At 32.7% G+C, this 25,141-nt stretch overlaps 2 protein-coding genes across 4 annotated transcripts in view; one reads left to right on the top strand and one right to left on the bottom strand.

Moving 5' to 3' along the window:
- The window catches only part of LOC127705179 (polyhomeotic-proximal chromatin protein-like), a 44,145-nt gene extending 30,698 nt beyond the window's left edge, over positions 1–13,447 (bottom strand). Inside the window, exons 1-4 of the mRNA XM_052209431.1 lie at positions 13,387–13,447; positions 8,409–8,481; positions 7,649–7,691; positions 5,345–5,375 (exon numbers count right to left, since the gene is read on the bottom strand). Coding sequence (XP_052065391.1) covers positions 5,345–5,375; positions 7,649–7,686 — 69 coding nt within the window. The 5' untranslated portion in view covers positions 7,687–7,691; positions 8,409–8,481; positions 13,387–13,447. The remainder of the gene's footprint in view (positions 1–5,344; positions 5,376–7,648; positions 7,692–8,408; positions 8,482–13,386) is intronic.
- A 423-nt stretch (positions 13,448–13,870) lies between these two features.
- LOC127705192 (peroxisomal leader peptide-processing protease-like) overlaps positions 13,871–25,141 on the top strand; it is a 40,520-nt gene continuing 29,249 nt past the window's right edge. Inside the window, exon 1 of one of the 3 annotated variants that reach the window (XM_052209504.1) lies at positions 13,871–13,902. The gene's annotated coding sequence lies outside the window, so the exon portion shown is untranslated. Of the gene's footprint in view, positions 13,903–13,953; positions 14,148–25,141 lie in introns of those variants that run through there. The other 2 variants (XM_052209503.1, XM_052209502.1) reach the window with 2 other exon arrangements.

Below are 25,141 nucleotides of genomic sequence, written 5' to 3' on the forward strand. Positions count from 1 at the left end.
TGGAGACAATTACCCCCAAAATCAATCCCAGCATTCCCTTTGTGATATGGAACCTTGTGGTACAATGTCAGAGAGATCCATACACTTACACACAAGTTATGTCTGGAAGTTACAAAAATGCTTATTTTTGGCCCCTTTTGGCCCCTAATTCCTTAACTGTTAGTACCATAACCCCCAAAATCAATCCCCACCTTCCTTTTGTGGTATTGAACCTTATGGTAAAATTTCAATGAGATCCATTCACTTAAACTAAAGTTAGAGTGCGAAAACTAATGTGTATTCGGACGACGACGCCGGACGACGACGACGACGCCAACGTCATACCAATATACGACCACAAAAATTTTTTTGCGGTCGTATAAAAATCTAAATACACGGTTAGATTTGGCATATCAAAGAACCCCAATAATTCAATTTTTGATGAAATCAAACAAAGTTTAATTTTGGACCCTTTTGACCTCAATATGAACCAATTTGATAGCGGGTCCACAAATAAAAAATCTAAATACATGGTTAGATTCAGCATATCAAAGAACCTCAAGAATTCAATTTTTGATGAAATCAAACAAAGTTTAATTTTGGACCCTTTTGACCTCAATGTGGGCAAAGTTGATAACGGGGCCCAAAAATCAAAAATCTAAATACATGGTTAGATTCAGCATATCAAAGAACCCCATATATTCAATTTTTGTTGAAATCAAACAAAGTTTAATTTTGGACCCCGATTTGGACCAACTTGAAAACTGGGCCCATAATCAAAAATCTAAATACATGTTTAGATTCAGCATATCAAAGTACCCTAAAAATTCAATTTTTGTTAAAATCAAACTAAGTTTAATTTTGGACCCTTTTGACCTTAATGTAGACCAATTTGAAAACAGAACCAAAAATTAAGAATCTAAATACACGGTTAGATTCGGCATATCAAACAACCCCAATAATTCAATTTTTGATGAAATCAAACAAAGTTTAATTTTGGACCCTTTGGACCTCAATGTGGACCAATTTAAAAACGGGGCCCAAAATCCAAAAACTTAATACACGGTTAGATTCAGCATATTAAAGAACCCCAAGAATTCAAGAATAAAACCCCATTGAAATTGATCAAGAAATAAGCAATTTATACGAAGTATCTTCTTTTGCACAATACTGTGCAATTGAATATTTCTTGCTATTGTGCAATACTGTACAATTGACAATTTCTTGCTATTGCGCAATATTGTGCTATTGGATATTTCTTGCTATTGCGCAATACTGTGCAATTGAAGATTTCTTGCTATTGCGCAATACTGTGCAATTGAAAATTTCTTGCAATTGTGCAATACTGTGCGATTGAAAATTTCTTGCTATTGCACGATACTTATTATATAATAATTTACACATCCTGTTTGGTGTGTATCTCCTACCATATCATTATTATTTGCTTTTAAATATTAATCAGAAATAACCAACTTAAAATGGAAAATTTTAAAAGGAAAAAAAAAGGAAAAAAAGAAAAAAAAAGAAAAAAAAAATCCCCCCCCAAATTTTTTGAACCCCCTTATGATTCATCACCCCCAAACTCAATCCCAGCCTTCCCTTTGTGGTATGGTACCTTGCAGTACAATTTCAGAGAGATCCATACACTTGAACACAAGTTATTGTCTGGAAACTAGAAAAATGCTTATTTTTGGCCCCTTTTTGGCCCCCAATTCCTAAACGTTTAAAGCAATTACCCCCAAACTCAATTCCAGCTTTCCCTTTGTGATATGGAACCTTGTAGTACAATTTCAGAAATATCCAAACACTTACACACAAGTTATTGTCATGAAACTAGAAAAATGCTTGTTTTTTGCCCCTTTTTTGGCCCCTAATTCCTAAAATTTTGAGGCAATTACCCCCAAAATCAATTACAGCCTTCCCTTTGTGATATGGAACCTTGTGGTACAATGTCAGAGAGATCCATACACTTACACACAAGTTATTGTCTGGAAGTTACAAAAATGCTTATATTTGGCCCCTTTTTGGCCCCTAATTCCTTAACTGTTGGTACCATAACCCCCAAAATCAATCCCCACCTTCCTTTCGTGGTATTGAACCTTATGGTAAAATTTCATGGAGATCCATTCACTTAAACTAAATTTAGAGTGCGAAAACCAATGTGTCTTCGGACGACGACGACGACGCCAACGTCATACCAATGTACGACCAAAAAATTTTCAATTTTTGCGGTCGTATAAAAATCTAAATACATGTTTAGATTCAGCATATCAAAGAACCCTAAAAATTCAATTTTTGTTAAAATCAAACTAAGTTTAATTTTGGACCCTTTGGACCTTAATGTAGACCAATTTGAAAACGGAACCAAAAATTAAGAATCTAAATACACGGTTAGATTGGGCATATCAAACAACCCCAATAATTCAATTCTTGATGAAATCAAACAAAGTTAAATTTTGGACCCTTTGGACCTCAATGTGGACCAATTAAAAAACGGGTCCCAAAATCCAAAAACTTAATACACAGTTAGATTCAGCATATTAAAGAACCCCAAGAATTCAAGAATAAAACCCCATTGAAATTGATCAAGAAATAAGCAATTTATATGAAGTATCTTCTTTTACACAATACTGTGCAATTGAATATTTCTTGCTATTGCGCAATACTGTACAATTGACAATTTCTTGCTATTGCGCAATATTGTGCTATTGGATATTTCTTGCTATTGCGCAATACTGTGCAATTGAAGATTTCTTGCTATTGCGCAATACTGTGCAATTGAAGATTTCTTGCTATTGTGCAATACTGTGCTATTGAAAATTTCTTGCTATTGCACAATACTTATTATATAATAATTTACACATCCTGTTTGGTGTGTATCTCCTACCATATCATTATTATTTGCTTTTAAATATAAATCAGAAATAACCAACTTAAAATGGAAAATTTTAAAAGAAAAAAAAAAGGAAAAAAAGAAAAGAAAAACCCCCCCCCCCCACATTTTTTGAACCCCCTTATGATTCATCACCCCCAAACTCAATCCCAGCCTTCCCTTTGTGGTATGGTACCTTGCAGTACAATTTCAGAGAGATCCATACACTTGAACACAAGTTATTGTCTGGAAACTAGAAAAATGCTTATTTTTGGCCCCTTTTTGGCCCCCAATTCCTAAACGTTTAAAGCAATTACCCCCAAACTCAATTCCAGCTTTCCCTTTGTGATATGGAACCTTGTAGTACAATTTCAGATATATCCAAACACTTACACACAAGTTATTGTCATGAAACTAGAAAAATGCTTGTTTTTTGCCCCTTTTTTGGCCCCTTATTCCTAAAATTTGGAGGCAATTACCCCCAAAATCAATTACAGCCTTCCCTTTGTGATATGGAACCTTGTGGTACAATGTCAGAGAGATCCATACACTTACACACAAGTTATTGTCTGGAAGTTACAAAAATGCTTATTTTTGGCCCCTTTTTGGCCCCTAATTCCTTAACTGTTGGTACCATAACCCCCAAACTCAATCCCAGCCTTCCCTTTGTGGTATGGTACCTTGCAGTACAATTTCAGAGAGATCCATACACTTGAACACAAGTTATTGTCTGGAAACTAGAAAAATGCTTATTTTTGGCCCCTTTTTGGCCCCCAATTCCTAAACGTTTAAAGCAATTACCCCCAAACTCAATTCCAGCTTTTCCTTTGTGATATGGAACCTTGTAGTACAATTTCAGATATATCCAAACACTTACACACAAGTTATTGTCATGAAACTAGAAAAATGCTTGTTTTTTGCCCCTTTTTTGGCCCCTTATTCCTAAAATTTGGAGGCAATTACCCCCAAAATCAATTACAGCCTCCCCTTTGTGATATGGAACCTTGTGGTACAATGTCAGAGAGATCCATACACTTACACACAAGTTATTGTCTGGAAGTTACAAAAATGCTTATTTTTGGCCCCTTTTTGGCCCCTAATTCCTTAACTGTTGGTACCATAACCCCCAAAATCAATCCCAGCCTTCCTTTCGTGGTATTGAACCGTATGGTAAAATTTCATGGAGATCCATTCTCTTAAACTAAAGTTAGAGTGCGAAAACCAATGTGTCTTCAGATGACGCCGGACGACGACGACGACGCCAACGTCATACCAATATACGACCAAAAAATTTTTAATTTTTGCGGTCGTATAAAAATATATGTATGCATAAAACCGAAAAAATTATTACGGAGATGGAGTTAAGGACAATTCCAGGAAAAAATATAAGGATGGGTTTGATGGTACTTAAATCATTTATGCACTTGTGGGGGCAGTTTTAATACAAAATTCAAATTGTTTCAGTGTTCAGGAAAGTCTAGCGCCATGTGCAAATTGGGCATTTTGACAAAAAATAGTGCATAGAGTGACAAATGTCAGCCCCATGTGGTGCACAATATTTTTGCTTCTTATCTTAACGTTTAGATATCATAAAATGTATTTCTGATAGTGTTTTGTGTTGCCATATTTGTGTACAAAACGGTGTTGTGTTTCGTTCCAATGACAGGAGCACCACAAACATTTTGGGCCGTCTCTGGTGTTTTGCTTCATGTTAACGATAGCAACATGCGATATATATGATTACGGGGAAAATGTTATTAACCATGATCGAAATTTTCAAAGTAAACAACTTTAATTCTGTAAAAGTTGGCTAATACAGACGAGAAATTTGGGATGTTATTTTAATTAGATTTTATGAATTTGTGGTTAGAATTGTAACATTGTGTTTTTTAAGAGTGGATTCTCATTAAATTGTGGTTTGAGTTATTTCCCTTTCAACAGAAATGTCAATATGGAGGAAATTGTTTTTAAGTACATGTGGAAACTATTTAAATTACTGTTGAAGTGGATTGATATATATATATATATTTGAATGAGAATGCTGATAATTTGATAATTTTGGTGATGCATCTTTTTCCCTATTTAATGTGAAGAAGACAATTGATGTGATGTTATGGAGGAGGTAATTTGTCATTGTTAATTAGTTTTATATCTATGACTTTTGATTGTTAGAATGTTATTTTGAATTATTTATTCAATACATTTGTATGGACCACAATTCTAAATATACTGTTTGATTATGCATATCAAAGAACCCCAATATTTCAAGATTTTTTAAACTTCATTGAAATTGATCAGAAATAAACAATTCAAAAAAATTGCTTGTTTTTTACCCCTTTTTGGCCCCTAATTCCTAAGCAAATATGGCCATAACCCCCAAATATAGTGGCAAATTTTTGCTGTCATATAAAAATTTCTCAGGACAAAAAAACACTAACAAGGTTATACAACCTATACGAAATTCATCTAGTATAGTTATATGCAAATGCTTACCCCATCATCATGGCCGAATAAATCTGAATGGCTGAAATAGAAAAAAAATTATTAAGGAACAAGTCCGAACAACATACAATTTAAAGGTGTATTATATGGTTTTTTATTTACAGCAATTTTATTAATACAAGTGTACTAAAAAGCAATTAAAAAACTTTTGAATTTCCAAAAAGGCTTTATTCTGTTATCATATGTCTAGTAATTTAATTAAAAGGCTTAATAATGTGAATGTCTTTGGCTTAAACTATGCTCATTTTTGTAATTTATAAACAGAGACAGTGTGCTTTAACAGAATCATGTGAAATTTTGAAGTAAAAATGAAAATGACTATTACAAAACTTTACATGTATATATTATTAAATATTACCTCAATATTTGCAAGAATGACTGATATTGAAGGTAAAAGCTGTTATTTTGTGATTTTAAGTTCACGGGTCATTATTATGACAAGAGAAGAGTATATGCAACAAACTTTTCAACTAAAAACCTCAGGAATTATTAGTGGTGAAACGATTCACCAAAGAATAGATGATCCCCGATATTTTTGCTTGGTTCAATTTTCAATTCATTTTTTCCGTTTATTTCACTTCGGTTCCGGTCGGGATAAATTCCTAGTGTCATAATGTTCAATCTGCCAATCAAAACTGGTGTTACTTGTACATATTGTTTCAAATTGAACGTCTCTATGAAAATGGCTGGCATGGCTGTTGAAAGTTGGTTAAATAAATATTTAAAATCTTTATGTATTTTAGCTGCACTAAAGGAACACCAGGTTTACTTAACAAAAAAAAACCAAGAACATTCAACAAAGGTAGTTCACTTTGCTATTTAGACTACACGTGTACATGTATTTATTCAAGGTTGGGTATTGATTATGTATGGTATCGTCACCATTGTATCATGATATGTATTGTATCATTAGGTATGTGTATCGTTCAGCGGTCGTGGTAGAATTTTTTTTTTAGTGAAAAAAATGCAGACCACCAAAAAATGGTGAACAACTGATTATTTTAATTTTTGAAAAGAACACACAAACAACAAAGTGTTAAAAATTGTTAAAACTGTTAATATATAAAATAGGATTGAGTGTACACAATCTTGCTATAGAAAAAGGGTGACATTAAGGTTTACCCACCTATGAATGAGTTTGTAATGTATGTAAATTAGGTGAGGTAGAAGATGAAAATCACTTTTTACTGAATTGTGAAAAATTTTCTAACTACAGAATAAACTTAAAAACTATTATATTAAATATACTTCCTACAAGTTGTAGTGAGAATCAGATAAATATGAAATGTTGCATTAATAGCAATTCTTTGAGAGTCCTGAAAGTGACTACTTCTTACATACGTAAATGTCTGGTATATAGAAATGAGATTTTACCTTCTTAATTATAACATATTATTTCATTATGCTGTATTCATTGTTAAAATGTACTGAAATATGGGCCTTTGCCAATTATTGTAATTGTGTTTGTGCCAATAAAATATTTATTTGTATTTGTATATTAATAATATATATTCATCTAAATTAGCTCAGTTTTCATATTGGAATCTACGATCAAAAGTTAGATTCGTCTTTGTTAAATTCTTGTCTCCATTTTTCATTGAAAGTGTAGTCACGATTTTTACTTTTTTTTGCCGGCAGTTCATTATTTTCATCATTTTCATTTTGAGAAATTCCCTGTACTTCACTTTGTCTATTTTTAGCTGAGTTCATAAAATCAAACAATGACCTGTGTGTTGACTTTGGGTTTGAAGCCATCATGGCTGGAATAAAACAGAAGTAAAAGATCTTAAATTGACGTAAATTTGACGTTTTGACGGAAAGGACATGCTTAAGAAACGGAGAATGTAAGAAAAACAAAGTCAATGATGCCTTTATAGTTTAATTTTTTTGCGTGGAAATAACGCAGGACTTGATTTTGCTTATTTTTTTTAAATTGTGCGTGAGAAACGCATAATTTTGCGTTGACACGACCGCTGATCGTTACAGCCTTAGGAATGATTGTGACCAAGTTTGATCGTAAAACATTTTTTCGGAATCTAATGAATTCTGGGAAATATTTTCAAAAGCATACACCAAAATGTTGATAGGAAAATGTGTCCTAAATAATGGAAATTTACCCAATTATGTTACATTACTTTCATTTTGGGGTATAAACAATGAAAATATCCATGGTACTTTATCTGAAACAGCGAATTGGCCAAGTGGTTTCATAGGTAAAGCTTTTCCTAATTTACAACAATAAAGGCAAGGAATGGCAAATTGTAATGAAATATATCACATTTTTTTATGACCTACCTGAATTCATCTATGAATGAACCATCACCCATGTCCATTCAAACTAAAATAAAAGAATTAAATCAATATATCTTCTATTATTCGATGTAATAAAATGATGCAGTCATCACTACCTACAAAAGAACTGATATGAAATAAAGAATACTGACTCATTTTAACAAGATTATAGATTGTCTTGTTCAGATTAAAGGTTAAGTTATTGTGCCCTAATTTTTCAAAGAGTTGTAGATCTATTGCTAGGAACCTTTATGAAAAGATAAGATATTTTTTGGTTTTAAGATTGATTGGTTTTTGGTGTTTAATGCCACTTTCAGCACACTTGGCTATATCGCTGCAGCCAAATTTTCATGGTGGCGGAAGCAATGGTATGCTGAGATATTTGTCACATTCAAATGCATTTCTCTCATTTGTCCCATCTCTCATTTACAGCTTCTTCCCATGAACTTGTTTATAAGTGTAATTTCTATTTATTCCTGAACTGTATTATAATAGTAAATAACTGTATTTCTAAAAATGCATGCATCATTTATGGTCTACAGTATGAAAAGAACTGTTCCAATTCTGTTTAATTTTACTTCTGATGTATTGAAATGCATGACATTTTCTGACTACTATTTATAGGAGACCTCAGTGATTGTTACTTGAAATATAATTTTTTCAATGACAAATCTTTGTTCTACATAACATTTAAAGAATAAACAGTTCTGACAAACAATGTGCTGTGTATGACTTTAAAGTGAGCATTAAACTTGATGCTTACCCTAATAGTGACTGTGATTCTATGCAGAGTCTGTCTGGGGGTTTCATTTGGAAACTCTGATGTTAAGTCATACCTGTAAATAATAAAAACAAAATCTTCTTAATACAATAAAAGAACTTTATTTCCTAGTTGGACTTGCACACTAAATAATAATGATTAGATACATATGAAAACAAATAATTATTCAAACAGTAGAAGATTTGATCTACATGTACCATGCAAAGAGAGATAACTCTATTACAATATCTAGATGTTTTTAAACAATATGCAGTTACATACAATTTTTACGGTACCTGTGCCATTAAATATATATACAAGAAAGTAAAATTTATCTTTTTCATGTTTTTTATGAACTATTATCATAATTCTAACGGGAAAAAAAACCCTTTATACTTATATTCAGTAAAGAATTTATAATAGGCTTTATCATTAAATTATTCTTGAAAAGATATAGCCATTTGATTTTTTACAGTAAGGAAACAATACAGAAGTTCTGAGATAGTCCTTTTTTTGGGGTCCAATCACACAAAAGTTACATGATTTATATGTCATAAAGTTAAGTATAGTTGGGATCAATAATACCATTTTTGCATGAAATATTAACTTGGGGTTACTCTTACCTGACCATAGGTTTTAAGCAGGGTTAGGGGTCAAAATATTAAAGTGTGGTCAAATTTTTTAGATGGAAATCTGTTAAAATCATTCCATTTGCTTAGTCCATCTTTGTGAAAAACTAGACAGAATAACGTCATGTGATACAACTGTTTCAACAACCACCATCATGAAACTGCTGTATTATGGTGTTGTTCTTTTAAGATATTTTTTACTACAAACTTCTCAATGAACTAAATGTTAGGTGCATGTACTGGGACACAGAAGACACACTGCCACATGATTTAACTATCACAGAGGTTTGTGTACTAAGTAATTAGCACATGTAGTCATGGTAGTAGTGTACAGGTAAAGTAAAAGGTAACAAATGTAATTGTACATATAATTAGCTGACAGCTTGATAAAAGACAGATGTTATACATTAAAAAAACAATGTCAATATATATTTATGTGCATATTCAATGGTGGTCTTCACACCACAATCTATAACAAGGTTGTACCACAATAGAATTATCTAAGGATGTGGTCTGTTAAAACTTTCTGCTTTATAACCCTGAATGGATTTTTATCTACATATTATGACTTTGCACAAGTATTTATTGTGATTGGCCACATTTTTTATAGAGATTTTCCCTCTTATTTTGTCACATAGGATGATAGCTATAGGAATCCAGAGTGTCAAGGGTTTTCCTTCGTTGCCTTTTTTCGCACAACACAGAGATGAGAGGGTAAAAATATCTAAAACCAATTGACAGGAGAGCTTATTTCATTGTTTGTGAATATAATTCATATCATTTTTTGAAAGTAAAATAAATAATTATATTCATGTTTTACATTTTGCACTTCATTAGCATAATTTCTCGCAATAAAAATGCATAATGCATATAGAATTTCACTTATCGATACTATTTAAAACGGTTTCATGCATACAGTTGCTTAAAGGCTTTACTTGAAAATCTGTTCTTTATGAGTTCCACTTGTGTTACATTGTGGATATGAAGAAATCAGGTAAAGCACCATATCACCCGCTGCACGGACACAGGGGATTCCACTGTATATGATATATGTACCCAGAAGATGTATGTAATAAACTGCTTCGCTGAGTGCAACTGGATACACCCGCAGAGGTACAACCCTGAACAGTTGGGGCAAAAATGGACACAATATTCAAGCTTGATACAGGTCTGAATTTGGATTGTAATTAAATATTTGACATATTATAGGTTTCTGAATAAATGTAGTCAAAAAACTTGAAATTGGTTATATGAATTGAATTTATATTAGATTTCCGGCTGTTGTGCAATACACTATGCTGTTGCGCAATACTTAGTAAATCTGTTGTCAAGACTATAAACAAATAAAATTAAAAAAAATTCTAAAGGGAGCTTACATCAATAGATATAATCAATTCAAAAAAGTTTCATAAGAATTGCTGGAAGCATTTTTGAGTTATTGTCTGAAAACTGGAAAATCCCCCCTTTTTTAATGAATAAAACCCCATAACTCGGAAATGTAAAATCTAAAATTTATAAAATTCTAAAGGGAGCTTACATCAATAAATATCAACAATTCATCAAAGTTTCATGAGAACTGCTGAAAGTATTTTTGAGTTATTGTCCGAATACTGGAAAATCCCCCTTTTTTTTTTATGAATAAAACCCTGTTAACTTGGAAACGTAAAATCTAAAATTTATGAAAATCAAAAGGGAGCTCATGTCAATAGATATAAACAATTAACCAAAATTTCTTGCAAGTTGGTGAAAGCATTCTTGAGTTATTGTCCGAAAACTGGAAGATCTCCCTCTTTTTAATGAATAAAACCCCATAACTAGGAAATGTATAATCTAAAATTTATAAAAAAGGAAAGGGAGCTCACGTCAATAGATATAAACAATTCACCAAAGTTTTATGCAAATTGGTTAAAGCGTTTTTGAGTTAATGTCCGACATGTTGACGACGGACGGACAGATGGACGGACGGACAACGGTATACCATAATACGTCCCGTAAACGGGCGTATAAAAACTAGATTGGAATAACAGGAAATAGCCATTGTGACAGGGCGAGGAACCACAAACAACAAAACTATAGGATCCAAGCACAGCAAATACAAAATGAGAACATTTTAGTGATATGGAAATAACAAATTCTAAACTTTCCCTTTCTATGTAAACAGTTTGCTTATTGGGTACGGATGGGAATTTTTTAAAGGAAACTATTGAACAGATACTGTAGCTGCACTCATCCTGGAATAGTCAGGAACACCCAAGTTAAACCATACAGAAAAAACATTGCAACACTTCATAATATCTTATATATATATATATAGGCACAAACAACATTTTCCAAGTCTTAGTGTACTAGTTTTTGCACCTCGTGTTTGCGGTATACCATCTTTTCTGCAAGTTTTTTGTTTTCATTTTGGTATTAAATTAATAATTAAGAGCCATTTTGTTACATCTGGTGATCCGTTTATTTGGCAATCGCCATGGCAGTCAGCAGGGTTTAAGAACATCCGTTGTTCGACCTACTAGTCAAATGCGTTTTGTTAAAATATACTTTTTCACTTTTTTGGTCTTTTGGAAAATGTTGTTTGTGCTATATTTAGACCCCTCTACCAAGAAATTTGTTTTGCATGCACACGTATAAAAATTGCGGTTCTTATCTAACGCAATCATAGGTTTGAATGTTGTTTTCAATTTAAACTTGTTTATAAATATAGGCATATATAGGTCACACCGAATGTCTAAGTCTTGTTCGTTGGAATCGTTGTCCTGAATTTTTTAATTCTTTTATTATATTTTTATTTCACTTTGCCCAGTAAAAAAATTAGGATATTAAATTTTAAAAGAATATTTCCAGTGCGACTAAATTGAGATTTTTTAGTTGACGGTGTACAAATTGGACTCAAAATGATGAGTTTTATTTACAATGTCTATTTTCTTTCGGAAAATTTGAAAGTGCTGAGGCCAAACACTATACTTTGTATGCAGAATAAGGATACAATTGGTGTGTTGTCTGAAAAATTCCATGGAAAGATGAGACATTGTTGAAAGTTGAGGTTCAATGTTCAGCGTCAAAACAGGAAGTGGAGAAAGAAAGTCGTTGTTGCCACATCAGTGTCAAACGGGAAGCGGAGAAAGGAAGTCGTCATTGCCACGTCATAATTGCCCGATTCATTGAAAGTTTGCTGACCATTCCGATTGGCACAAGTTGAATCACAATATATTCGTCTTGGTATGGCCACACCAAAAAAGACCATGCATTGTTAATTGTTTCTTGTGGACTTTTTGTCATTTGGATATCTGTTTTAAGTATATGAGAATTTGGATCAAAACGGTGAACGCAGCTTATGATGTTCAAACAAATGACCGTAAACAAATTTCAGCAAGTGTACGAGGAATGGTAACATACTAGAACCATCTTTTTTAAAAAAATTTGGCTAAAAGAAATAAGATTCCTTGTCAGAAACTGTAAAATTTCATATAATGATTTTTCAAGACGCTAAATATAAATTGATATTCATCTTCTGGTTTTGTACCTTAAAAGTTACGGTCTGTTGATTTATTGCATGTTTTAAAAAATTGACAATGAAAAATAAATGATTTTTATCTGAAAGTTTTATATAAAATTTATATTATTGCTTTCAAACAAACATGTTGATCATTAAGTTAAATACTTATTGTATTGCTTAATGACAATGATAACTTGTTCCCTTTGACGACAGATTGTAGGCCATAATAATACAAATATTGCTGACGTGACAGTTATTCTTTCAGCAATGGATTCTTTAACTAATCGATTTTAACTAACTGCGTAGTTCAAAATTTTAATATGTCGTTTCTCTTTGAAGTGGTTTCACTGAAGATGTTTCGTCCAGGAAAATAGCTTTTGTCAGTTTATGTATGTTCAAAGTGAAGGACAAATGTCAAATATTTCGTTTTATCACGAAATTTATTTTCCCAAAACAAAATATTCCAGAACGGAGTCAAAATGAATCATCTCGTGGTGAAATATAAATTTTGTAAACATCTAGGACATGAAACCACCACCTTTGTCAAAGTCACGTCTGGTCAAATATATGATATTCGTGATCTGGTTCAAATAATAATGCATACTATCAACATGATTTCCTTGTCAAGATTATCACTTCAAAATATTTACTTCTTGACCTCATTCCGAACAATGCAATATCGCAATCAACAGATCACGACGTGACCAGTCTAGTAATCTACGCGTTTCTTGCATTAATTTCGTACATTTTGCATATTTTAATGACAAAGATTGGCCTAAATACAACTGATCCCCTAGACCCGACTAATTCCCTGCAAATTTTATCAGCAAAATAATATTCAGAGAACACTCACCGTCATGTAACATGCCTGTTACCTTCGGGGCTTACAATTGGTTGATCATGGTTTGATTTCAACTTTGAACTCATGAGCTCATCTTTCATTTCTTGTGGTTAATTTTTAAAATACACAATAATCTAAAGAAAGAAGTCAATTTAAAACATTGTTTTGTGTTATGCTATACATTTAATATGCTTAAATACTTGTTTTATCCCGAATTAAAGCGTAATTGGTGATAATTTTGGGGCGGTATTTCGTGGCTTAATTTGTGACGTAAATGCATGACCTTTGACACTGGAGCAAATGTATTGGTCGTTGTTAGTCATCCATTTATAGGAAAATTGCAGTTAAACCGCGCCCATAACATACTTACAAAGTGTTATTTCATGCCATTGATAATAGTAATTTAACAAAAACACATATTGACCCAATATATATTTCTCTTTATGCAGCATTTTATTACCGCTTTTTACTACACATATTGTACACATATATCTATGACGTAATACACACGGAAGTGTAAAGTAGCAGGTGCTCGTTTTCATTATAATAGTGATTTATTATTTAAACATTACTTTATAACTCTTTTCTATAATAAATGTGCCTGGTTTGAATCAAAACAACAATTTCTTTGGGCATTGTTAAAGTTTTGCAAGTTATGAAAATGAATGGAAAACAATCTTGATTTGTTCTAATTTTAGATATTTCAGTGTTTTGGCATGGTGTACATCAGATTTAGACTATTCTGTATGTGATTGATCGTAATGCATTGATCTGTAAGTTTGTCAATTCATGCATATCTCTGTTATAAATAAATAAATTTGTGAACACTAATGACTTGAAAGTATGTCTGAATGTAGGTATTAAAGAAAGTCACAGGACAACAGTTGAGGTATTTCCCTAAAAAGATCTTTTAAATCACTTTTATGTATTTTCTTACTATTTTTTATTACCTGAAATTTTTACTGGGAGTTGAGAAGGGATAAAGATCTGAGATCAAACATAAATTTCTGCACAAAAAAATGTAATTAACAATATAAAGTCTGAATATTTGATATGAACCTGGAGTTATCCCCCTTAGTATACTTGATGGCCTGACTCTCCCCCTTTAATTATTGAAAATTATTGATTGTTATATGTATTGATACTCATAACTATATTATATTGTCTGTATCTGTTACTTGATTGATATACTTGTAACGAGCCTCAATGAAAAAAATAGGAAACAAATATATTAGTATTTTAAAACAACTTTGAAAACAAAACATTTTTTTAAAAAAGTCTTTGTTATGAAAACAAATTGTGAAAATAGCTTATTAATTAACTGACTACAAGATGCCCAAGAAACACACATCCTTGCTTAAGGATAATGGACCCTTTTGTTGTTGCAATGCTAAACATTGAAATTTTATAAAAAAAAAATCCACAGCCTTTCCCCTAGCTAATGTACTATATTGGACAATTATGTGCTTAATAAATAGAGGATTATTGCATGTAATGCTAGCAATGATTTCCCTAAAAGAAGTATATAAATAAAGATATTGGTGAAAACAAGTATAAAAATGGGCTTATTCAAGTATACCTTCTAGGGTGTGCTCAACTTTAGTGACTCAGCACATGGTTTTGGGGTTGTGAAGGTTGCTTTGGACTTTTGTTTAGACAATAAACGCTAGCACATCATGTACAAACAAGTGAGTAATCTATGTTTACAATTTTAGAACGAAAATCTCTTTAATAAAAAGTCTGTGGGGTAATTTGCAAAAAGCAAAAATCTTGGCTTTATTTGCCTCCAAATCCCCATTTTCTATTAAATGCAATGAAACATTTAATGATTTAATCAATTGTAATTCTGATCCCGTTGTAATTGGGGACTTTTCTTTAAATATTCTTCTTTATGCAGATGATATTGTTTTATTGTCTGAAAGTAAAAAAGGACTACAAAACAGTCTTAATGCTTTATATGATTATTGTGACTGTTGGAAACTACAAGTTAACACAGATAAGTCCAAAGTTATTGTATTTAATTCAAATGGTAAAACTTTTTTGGACAAATTTACTTACAATGATTCTTGTATTGAAACTGTTAGTCATTACTCTTATTTAGGTATTGTAATAAAATGTAATGGTAATTTCAATTTAGCCATTAATACGTACTCTTATGGAAAAGGCAAGAAAAGCCTATTTCAAAATAAAGAAAACTGTTGGTCTGAATAATCCATGTAGACTACTTGAAAAACTGTTTGATACATTAATATCACCTATACTTATGTACTGTTGTGAAATTTGGGGTGTTTACTCATCCTTAAGGGACTCTGAACCCTTTGAAAACTACACATTAAATTTATCAAAGAAGCACTTGGTGTTCATTGCAAGGCTTCAAATGATGCTTGTCGTGCTGAGCTTGGTCGAATTCCACTCAAAAATAAAATTATATTTTCAAGCATAAATTTTTTAGAGCATATACTTTCATCAGAAAATACACTTGTAAATCAAATTTTCTGTGCAACAAGGTTGTCAAACCCCTGGATCAAAAAAACTAAATGCACTTTACAAAAATTAGGATATTCATATCTTGTAGAAAAAAGTTGTTTAACAAAGCAGCACTTGGGACAAGTAAAACAAAGAATTTATGATCAGTGCTTGCAAAATCAAAATGCAAACATACAGGAATCTTCTAAACTCAGTTTCTTTCGTCGAGTCTACAAAATGGGTCAAAGACCATCATATGTTGATTCACTAAACAATGTAAATGATAGAGCAGCAATATGCAAAATACGCATAAGTGCACATTCTTTAATGATTGAAAGGGGAAAACATCTTAACATTCCTAGAGAGGAAAGATACTGTCCTGTCTGCAAAAATGGGGAAATTGAGGATGAACAACATTTCTTATTACAATGTAATAGATTTACCTCAAAACGAGAAATATTAGAAAATAAAATAAATGTTATATTTAAAATACAGCGTAACATTACCACTGATGATAAAATATCTCTATTGGTTAACAATAGCTCAGCATTATTACTAAGACTGTCTTCCTCTTTCATATCAGAGTGTCTAAATATAAGAAATAGTGAACTAATATGAATCACCAATATGTAACTTTTCATTCTATAATGATATGTTATCATGTAACTTTTCATTCTACCATGTCAATTAATATAATTATATGTATGCAATAGGTCTTAACCATTTATTGTTAATGAGTTTGTGCCAATAAAATATTTGTATTTGTATTTAACAGTACTGTATTGCTTTGAACAAAGTTTCCCTTTGATATATGTGCAAAATGGCACGTCACTTTCATTCTGTATTTTACTGTTTTGATATTGTAGCACTTTTAAATTTCGTCATACACATGCAGGCCTACAGAAGGGGTCATAATTACCTTAATTTAAATTTGATCACCATGATCAATCTGTATTTAATGAAAAAATGCTAATGATTCTCACTTTTTGTCCTAAACAATTTTGTCCATCTACCATTTGATACCCCCAAATTTCATTAGCTCACCTGACCCGAAGGGTCAAGTGAGCTTTTCTCATCACTTGGCGTCCGTCGTCGTCGTTGTTGGCGTCGTCGTCGTCGTTAGCTTTTTACAAAAATCTTCTCCTCTGAAACCACTGGGCCAAATTTAACCAAACTTGGCCACAATCATCATTAGGGTATCTAGTTTAAAAATGTGTCCGATGACCCCGCCAACCAACCAAGATGGCCACCATGGCTAAAAATAGAACATAGGGGTAAAATGTAGATTTTGGCTTATATCTCTGAAACCAAAGCATTTAGAGTAAATCTGACATAGGGTAAAACTGATTATCAGGTCAAAATCTATCTGCCCTGAAATTTTCAGACAAATCTGACAACCTTTTGTTGGGTTGCTGCCCCTGAATTGGTAATTTTAAGGAAATTTTGCAGTTTTTGGTTATTATCTTGAATATTATTATAGATAGAGATAAACTGTAAAACAGCAATAATGTTCAGCGAAGTAAGATCTACAAATAAGTTGTCATGACCAAAATTGTCAGTCAACCCCTTTAGGAGTTATTGCCCTTAATAGTCAATTTTTAACAATTTTTCGTAAATTTTTGTAATCTTTTACAAAAAACTTCTTCTCTGAAACTACTGATACAAATTTAACCATACTTGGCCATAATCATTCTTAGGGTATCTAGTTTAAAAAATTTGTCCGATGACCCCGCCTTCCAACCATCATGGCCAACTTAGTTAAAAATAGAACATAGGGGTAAAATGCAGTTTTTGGTTTATATCTCTGAAACTAAAGCATTTAGAGCAAATCTGACAGGTGGCAAAAATGTTCATCAGATTTAGATTTATCTGCCCTGAAATTTTCAGACAAATCCGACGACCCGTTGTTGGGTTGCTGCCCCTGAGTTAGTAATTTTACAAAATTTTGCAGTTTTTTGTTATTATCTTAGATATCATTATAATATCTAATATCTAATACTATTAACTATGATTTTAACCTTATTTTACATGATTTCCAAAGCATCAGTAAATACAGGTGAGCGACACAGGCTCTTGAGAGCCTCTAGTTTTATTTGTCATGTCGTAACTCTATACAACAGACCTTCAGAAAATAGTGGAATTTTGGGTCTATCTTGTATATTCTGTTGCCTAGCAACCATTATAATGGTAGAGATAAACTCACTAAATATGCTTTAAATTTATAGCTTAAGTATACAGGTTATGTTCTCATATATTTTATGATGGTATGATACTAAACCCTTAACGGGAGGGATTGGGCTTGATTTTCATATGATTAAGATCTAATCTTTCAATAAGTTTAATTTAGGTCTGGAGCTGGCATGTCAGTAACTGCTAGTAGTCCTTTGTTAATTTATGTATCATTGTCATTTTGCTTAGTTTCTTCTGTTACCTATTCTGACATCGGACTCGGACTTCTTTCAAACTGAGTTTTACTGTACGTATTGCTGTGTGTTTTTTTATTCTACATTGGCTAGAGGTATAGGGGAGGGGTTGAGTTCTCACAAAACGTGTTTAACCCCACGGCATTTTTGCTCCTGTCCCAAGTCAGGAACCTTTGGCCTTTGTTAGTCTTGTATGTTTTTTTAATTTTAGTTCATATATATGTTTCGGAGTTTAGTGTGACATTTTCACTGAACTAGTACACATTTTTGTTTAGGGGCCAGCTGAAGCCCGCCTCTGGGGACAGGATTTTCTTGCTGTGTTGAAGACCCATTGGTGGCCTTGGGCTGTTTTCTGCTCTTTGGTCGGGTTGTTGTCTCTTTGACACATTCCCAATTTCCATTCTCAGTTTTAGCTTAAATCTATTTATATTTGAAATCCAACCTGTTTAACATGCAGTAAATTATACATTTATACACTGTTTAAATGTAACACAATGTAATGCAAATTTCTTGCAAAATGCAAAATTATAGTAATTTCTTCCTAGCAACAAAACGTTTCCCATAGCAATGGTAATTTGTTTTCTATTTTACAAGATTCAACTTTTAATATGTAATTGCAAAAAAAAGATTATTCAAGATCCACATTGTAAAAAGTAACAAACTCCAAGGAAAATGTCAAGGATAAAAATAAATGCTGAAATATCAACAAACAAAACTACAGACAAACAGCTGTAATTCTTCAAGAGAATGTGGTAACAAAATGCACCAGTAGAGTCCATCTGTGGAGTAAAAAAATGTACCATTTTCCTTATGGTGAAATTGCTGGTTATAACATTTTTTCATGAATTAATACATGTACACCCTGTTATATTTTTTTAATTATACCAGGTATTATTGATATTAACAGATTTTGTCTCTAGCGCTGGGTGGAGTCCTTTTAAGTTTTTATTGCCCCTGCCATGGTAAGTGCATCACAGTTTCCTTGTCCATCCGTACGTCCGAAATTTGCTTCTGTTCTCTAACTTTACTTTGCCACAACCAAATGTTCTGAAACTTATACACAATACTTATTACATCAGAATTTTGATAGCGTCACTTTCACTGTTCTGGAGTAATGTCCCTTTATAAATGGAAAAATCAGCAAATTTGCGGTTTCTGTTCTCTAACTTTACTTTGCCACAACCAAATGTTATGAAACTTGTACTCACAGATCCAGTTCGAATTAAGGTGGCATCAATTGTCACCGTTCTTGAGTAACACAATTACCTTTTGTTATTGAACAATGAGAGCACTCAAACCCCCAAGTAATCTCTAATGACAACATAAAGAAACAAATGTCATCAAGTTTAAAAGAAAACAAAGCGTCAATATGTTTGAGTAAGTACATTGACTCTTGCATAAGCAGGGGCATTTGTGTCCCATGGACAGTTTTGGCATAACTCCCATAAGATAACTTTCTCTCTTTTCACCTATTTGTTTATCAACATGTTTATGCGAACCACTATCTAACTGAATCTTAATGGACATTTTGGTTGGAGAAACAGTTTTTGTTTCGCCTTGACGGAGTCAAAAAGTAAGACGTAGTTATGCTGTTTTCGATGGTGTCAACAATGTGTTAGTATGTGATTAGGTCAGTTTATGGGGAACCACGAGTGGTAGGTCAATGATATTTGGTATGCAGTTGTATCAACATTGGCACATCCAATGTCCATTGAGATTATTAGGGCCCATCCCCTCAGTCATGGTCTATTGACTTTGAATGGTTTGCATAGTTTACATGTTAAAGCTTGTGATTAAATTAGTTTAAGAGGAACCACTAATGTTAAGTTAATGATAGTATTAGCATTTGCAAGTCTTCTTTTTCATGGAGATGATTTGGCCCCACGGTTATTTGACTTTTAAGCTTTTACATTGTTTACAAGTTAAAGTTTGTGTTTAGGATAGTGATATGGGAACCACTGATGATAAGTCAATGGTATTTGGTATGCAGTTTTATAAGCATTGGCATTTCTCATTTCCATGGAGTTTATTTGGTCCTGCATCTTAAGTAATGGTTCATTTACTTTGAACGTTTTTGGATATTTTATATGTTTAAATACTGCCATTGCATTATACTATAACAATTACAAAAAGGCAAGACATATCTCTGTGTCAACGGTTTATTTGTGTTGGGTACTGTTTTTTTCTGATTTTGTATCTGTTGAATCTGTTGACTATTCATGTGACATAATGATACATTTATTGTTTATAGCTCTAAAAGTTGTCATTAAACAGAAATTTAAACTGCTAGATGACGAAACCATTCATGAAAGTATAAGTTAAGTTTGGTCTACTATCTTGCAACTTAGCTTATATAGATTGACATATAAAAAAAAATACTGCACCATTTCTATGTCTCCTTAATTATTAATGTATAATTTGTAACTTTACACGTTTGGTTTAAAACCTGTTTTTGTATTTTAGTCTCATTGTTAAGTACTATAACAAAATCAGATCTCACATAATTAACCAAATAAATGGGGAATATGTCCATGGGACACAGATGATGCCCCCCCCTTACATATAACTTTATATAGGGACATAACTCAAGAACGGTAAAAGTGAAGCTACCCAAATTCGTACTTGATCTAAGTTTTGTGGTAATGAGCATTGTCTATAAGTTTCATAACATTTGGTTGAAGCAAACTTAAGTTAGAGAACGGAAACAAAAAATTCAGCAATTTTTCCAAAATTTGTAAAGGGGCATAACTCTAGAACGGTAAAAGTGACACCACCAAAATTCAAAATTGATCTGAGTTTTGTAGTTATAAGCATTGCGTATAAGATTCATAACATTTGGTTGAGGCAAACTTAAGTAAGAGAACAGAAATGAAAAATTCAGCAATTTTTATACGACAGCAAACAAATTTTTGCGTTCGTATAATGGTATCTTGTCGTCGTCTTCGTCCGAAGACACATTTAATTTCTGGACAATAACTTTAGTTTAAGTAAATGGATCTCTATGAAATTTTACCAGAAGGTTCAATACCACAAACGGAAGGTTGGGATTGATTTTGGGGGTTATGGTACCAACAGTTTACGAATTAAGGGCCAAAAAGTGACCAAAAACAAGCATTTTTGTAGTTTCAGGACAATAGCTTGTGTGTTAGTATATGGATCTCTCTGTAATTTTACCACAAAGTTCCATATCACAACTGGAAGGCTTGGATTGAGTTTGGGGGTAAGTGCCTCAAATGTTCAGGAATTAGGGGCAAAAAAGGGGCCAAAAATAAGCATTTTTCTAGTTTCCAGACAATAACTTGTGTTTAAGTGTATGGATCTCTCTGGATTTGTAATACAAGTTCCATACCTCAAAGGGAAGGCAAAGGGAAGGCTGGTATTGAGTTTGGGGGTAATTACTCCAAGGGTGGTTCAAAAATTTTGGAGGGGATTTTTTTCAATTTTTTGGGGGGTTCATATTATTTTTTTTCAAGATTTTTCAAAATTTCAAATTTTGTCCAAAAAAAGTTGTTTTTTTTGGGGGGGGGGGGGGGGGGGGAGGGATTTTTTTTCATACCTTTTTGGTTTTTTTTCTAAAAATTTTCCATATTTACATTGATTATTTCTGATTTATATATAAAAGCAACAAATACTGATATGGCAAGAGATACGCACCAAACAGTGTGTGTAAATTATTATATATAACTGATTAACAGTATTGCGCAATAACAAGAAATCTTCAATTGCACAGTATTGCACAAAAGCACATTATTGGGCAATAGCACAGTATTGTAGCAAGAAATCTTCTATTGCGCAATAGCAAGAAATCTTCAATTGCACAGTATTGCGCAATAGTAAGAAATCTTCAATTGAAAATAAATACAAATCTTTTAATCAATTTCAATGGGATTAATTTAAAGTCTTTAATTTTTTTGGGAGGGGGAGAGGGGGGTTCTAACCTTGTATTACTATTTTGGATATTGGGCCTCATTTTTAAATTGGTCTACATTGAGATCCAAAGGGTCCAGAATCAAACTTTGTTTGATTTCATCAAAAACTGAATTATTGAGGCTCTATGAAATGCTGAATCTTATTGTGCATTTAATTTTTTTATTTTGGGCCCTGTTTTCACATTAGTTCAAGGTTTGAAGGGTCCAAAATTAAATTTTGTTTGATTTCAACTGAAATGTAATTTTTGGTGTTTTTTTATGTGCTGAATATAACCATGTTGTTAGATTTTGGATATCAGACCATACTAGGTAAATTAAATGTCCCATTTCAAATTTTTAAGATCTTTGACCACATTTATTTTGTGTCAGAAACCTATCTTATGTCAAAAATTTGATCACAATCCAATTTCAGACAGTATCAAGCTTGAATATTGTGTCAAAACTTGCCCCAACTGTTCAGGGTTCGATCTCTGCGGTTGTATCAGGCTGCGCTGGGCGAAGCGTTTTATAGCATTTGTAAAGGGGCATAACTTTAGAAAGGTAAAAGTGACACCACCAAAATTCAAAATTGATCTGTATTTTGTAGTAATAAACTTTGTGTATAAGTTTTATAACATTTGGTTGAGGCAAACTTAAGTTACAGAAACAGAAACCAATTTCAGGACGTACTGACGGACGGATGTACAGACGGACGGACATACAGACGGACGAGGGTAAAACTTAATGCCCCCTCCGCTACGGTGGGGGCATAAAAATGCTGAAAATGATGATTACCAAGTGGCCAATCAAAGATGCTAGTCTAAAGGCATATGCCCCTCCGTATTTTGATCGCCAACGAAATAAATCGCATGTTTCTCACCAATTATGTAAATTTAAGCATAAAATCTTTTAAATCGTTTTAGGCATGTATTGTTTTCTGGAATTGTACACCCCCTTTCATAAATCCTGGATCCGACCCTAATACCAGAGAAGATTATTCCATTTTGAAAACCCAATTTTGAATTAAAATTAGCAGAAACATAAGAAATGATCAGATTTTGTTATACTATATGTCTATCTAAATTTCATATTTCCCCCCAAAAAACTATGACTCCCAACCAATTTGTAGTTCATTGTTTTTTTTGTTTTTTTTTTTTTAAAAACTAGGTATACTTACAAAAAATAAAAATAGAAATACATGTTACCTACTCATAAGCTAAAAAGTAAAATTCACATAGGCATAAGAATGTATAAATTAAACTTTGTCAGAAGAATAGGTCACATTTTAATGGCAAATTTCAGTCTTTTATTGCTCTGCTTGGCTATGAAAAAATAGAAAAGAAACTATCGCACCAACCTTGCACCAAAACGATTTTTTATCTGAAGTTTGATATGTATGAACTTGTCCAAATGTTAAAATTTCAAATTGGTGCAAGCATGGTGCGGTGGTCAAAATGTAGGAAAACCATCCCAATTTCTGTATTGTTGCTTATTTTCCCGATTATGACGTCATTCAAACCTACCATTGTAATGTCATTAAACATCTTTTGTTAGATAAAAACAGTGTTACTTAAATCATTGACTCATATTCTAATAATTAACAGAGAAAAATCTGCTCAGTTTAAATTTCTATTATTTTGTAAATGTGGGGCCATTTTATGCCATTATTTGGACAGAAGCTTGTTTATGACCAAAATACAGTATCCAGAGCCAAATTTTGAAAAAAATATTTTCATTCTTCCGTATTTTACTGATAAATGTACTTACTTTTTGTCTCGCCTGCGACGAAAGTCGCAGAAAGTGAGACATAGGTATTACTATCCGGCGGCGCCGTAAACTATTTGTATAAAGCTTTATATTTCAGAAGGTAGAAGACCTGGATGCTTCATACTTTGTATGCGGATACCTTATGTTACGAACTTTCCGTCTGTCATATGTCCAATGTCCTTGACCTTATTTTCATGGTTCAGCGACTGCTTGAAAAAAAAGTTTAGTTTTTTTGTTATGTAAATTTCTCACTTATTATGAGTAATAGGATAACTATATTTGGTATATGGGTTCCTTGCAACGTCTACATGTCCATCAGACAGGGTTCACCTGACCTCAGCCTCATTTCATGGATCAGTGATCAAGGTTAAGGTTACGTGATTAGGTCTGTTTCTCAGATACTACAAGCAGTAGGTCAGCTATATGTGGTGTATGGAATGATTATAAGGAATACATGTCAGTCTGGCAGGTTTCATCCGACCTTGACCTCATTTTCACGGTTAATTGGTCAATGTTAAGTTTTTGTGTTTTGGTCTGTTTTTCTAATACTATAAGCCATTGGTCAACTATATTTGGTGTATGGAATGATTGTCAGGTGTACATGTCTGTCTGGCAGGTGTCATTTGTCCTTGACCTATTTTCATGGTTCATTGGTCAATGTTAAGTTTTTGTGTTTTGGTCTGTTTTTCTAATACTATAAGCAATAGGTCAACTATATTTGGTGTATGGAATGATTGTAAGGTGTACATGTCTGACTGGCAGGTGTCATTTGTCCTTGACCTCATTTTTATGGTTCATTGGTCAATGTTAAGTTTTTGTGTTTTGGTCTGTTTTTCTAATACTATAAGCAATAGGTCAACTATATTTGGTGTATGGAATGATTGTAAGGTGTACATGTCTGTCTGGCAGGTGTCATTTGTCCTTGACCTCATTTTCAATGTTCATTGGTCAATGTTAATTGCTCTTGTTTGGTCCTCTTCTCAGATACTATAAGTTATAGGTCAACTATATGTGGTGTATGGAATGATTGTAAGGTGTGCACGTCTGTCTGACAGGTTTCATCTGACCTTGAGCTTATTTTCATGGTTCATTGGTCAATGTTAAGTTTCTGTTGTTTGGTCTTCTTCTCAGATGCTATAAGTAATAGGTCAACTATATTTGGTGTATGGAATGTATTTTATTATTTAACTGCTGATTACTTAC

The sequence above is a fragment of the Mytilus californianus genome, unplaced genomic scaffold (genome assembly GCF_021869535.1).
Source record: "Mytilus californianus isolate M0D057914Y unplaced genomic scaffold, xbMytCali1.0.p SCAF_6, whole genome shotgun sequence".
Lineage (NCBI taxonomy): Eukaryota > Metazoa > Mollusca > Bivalvia > Mytilida > Mytilidae > Mytilus > Mytilus californianus.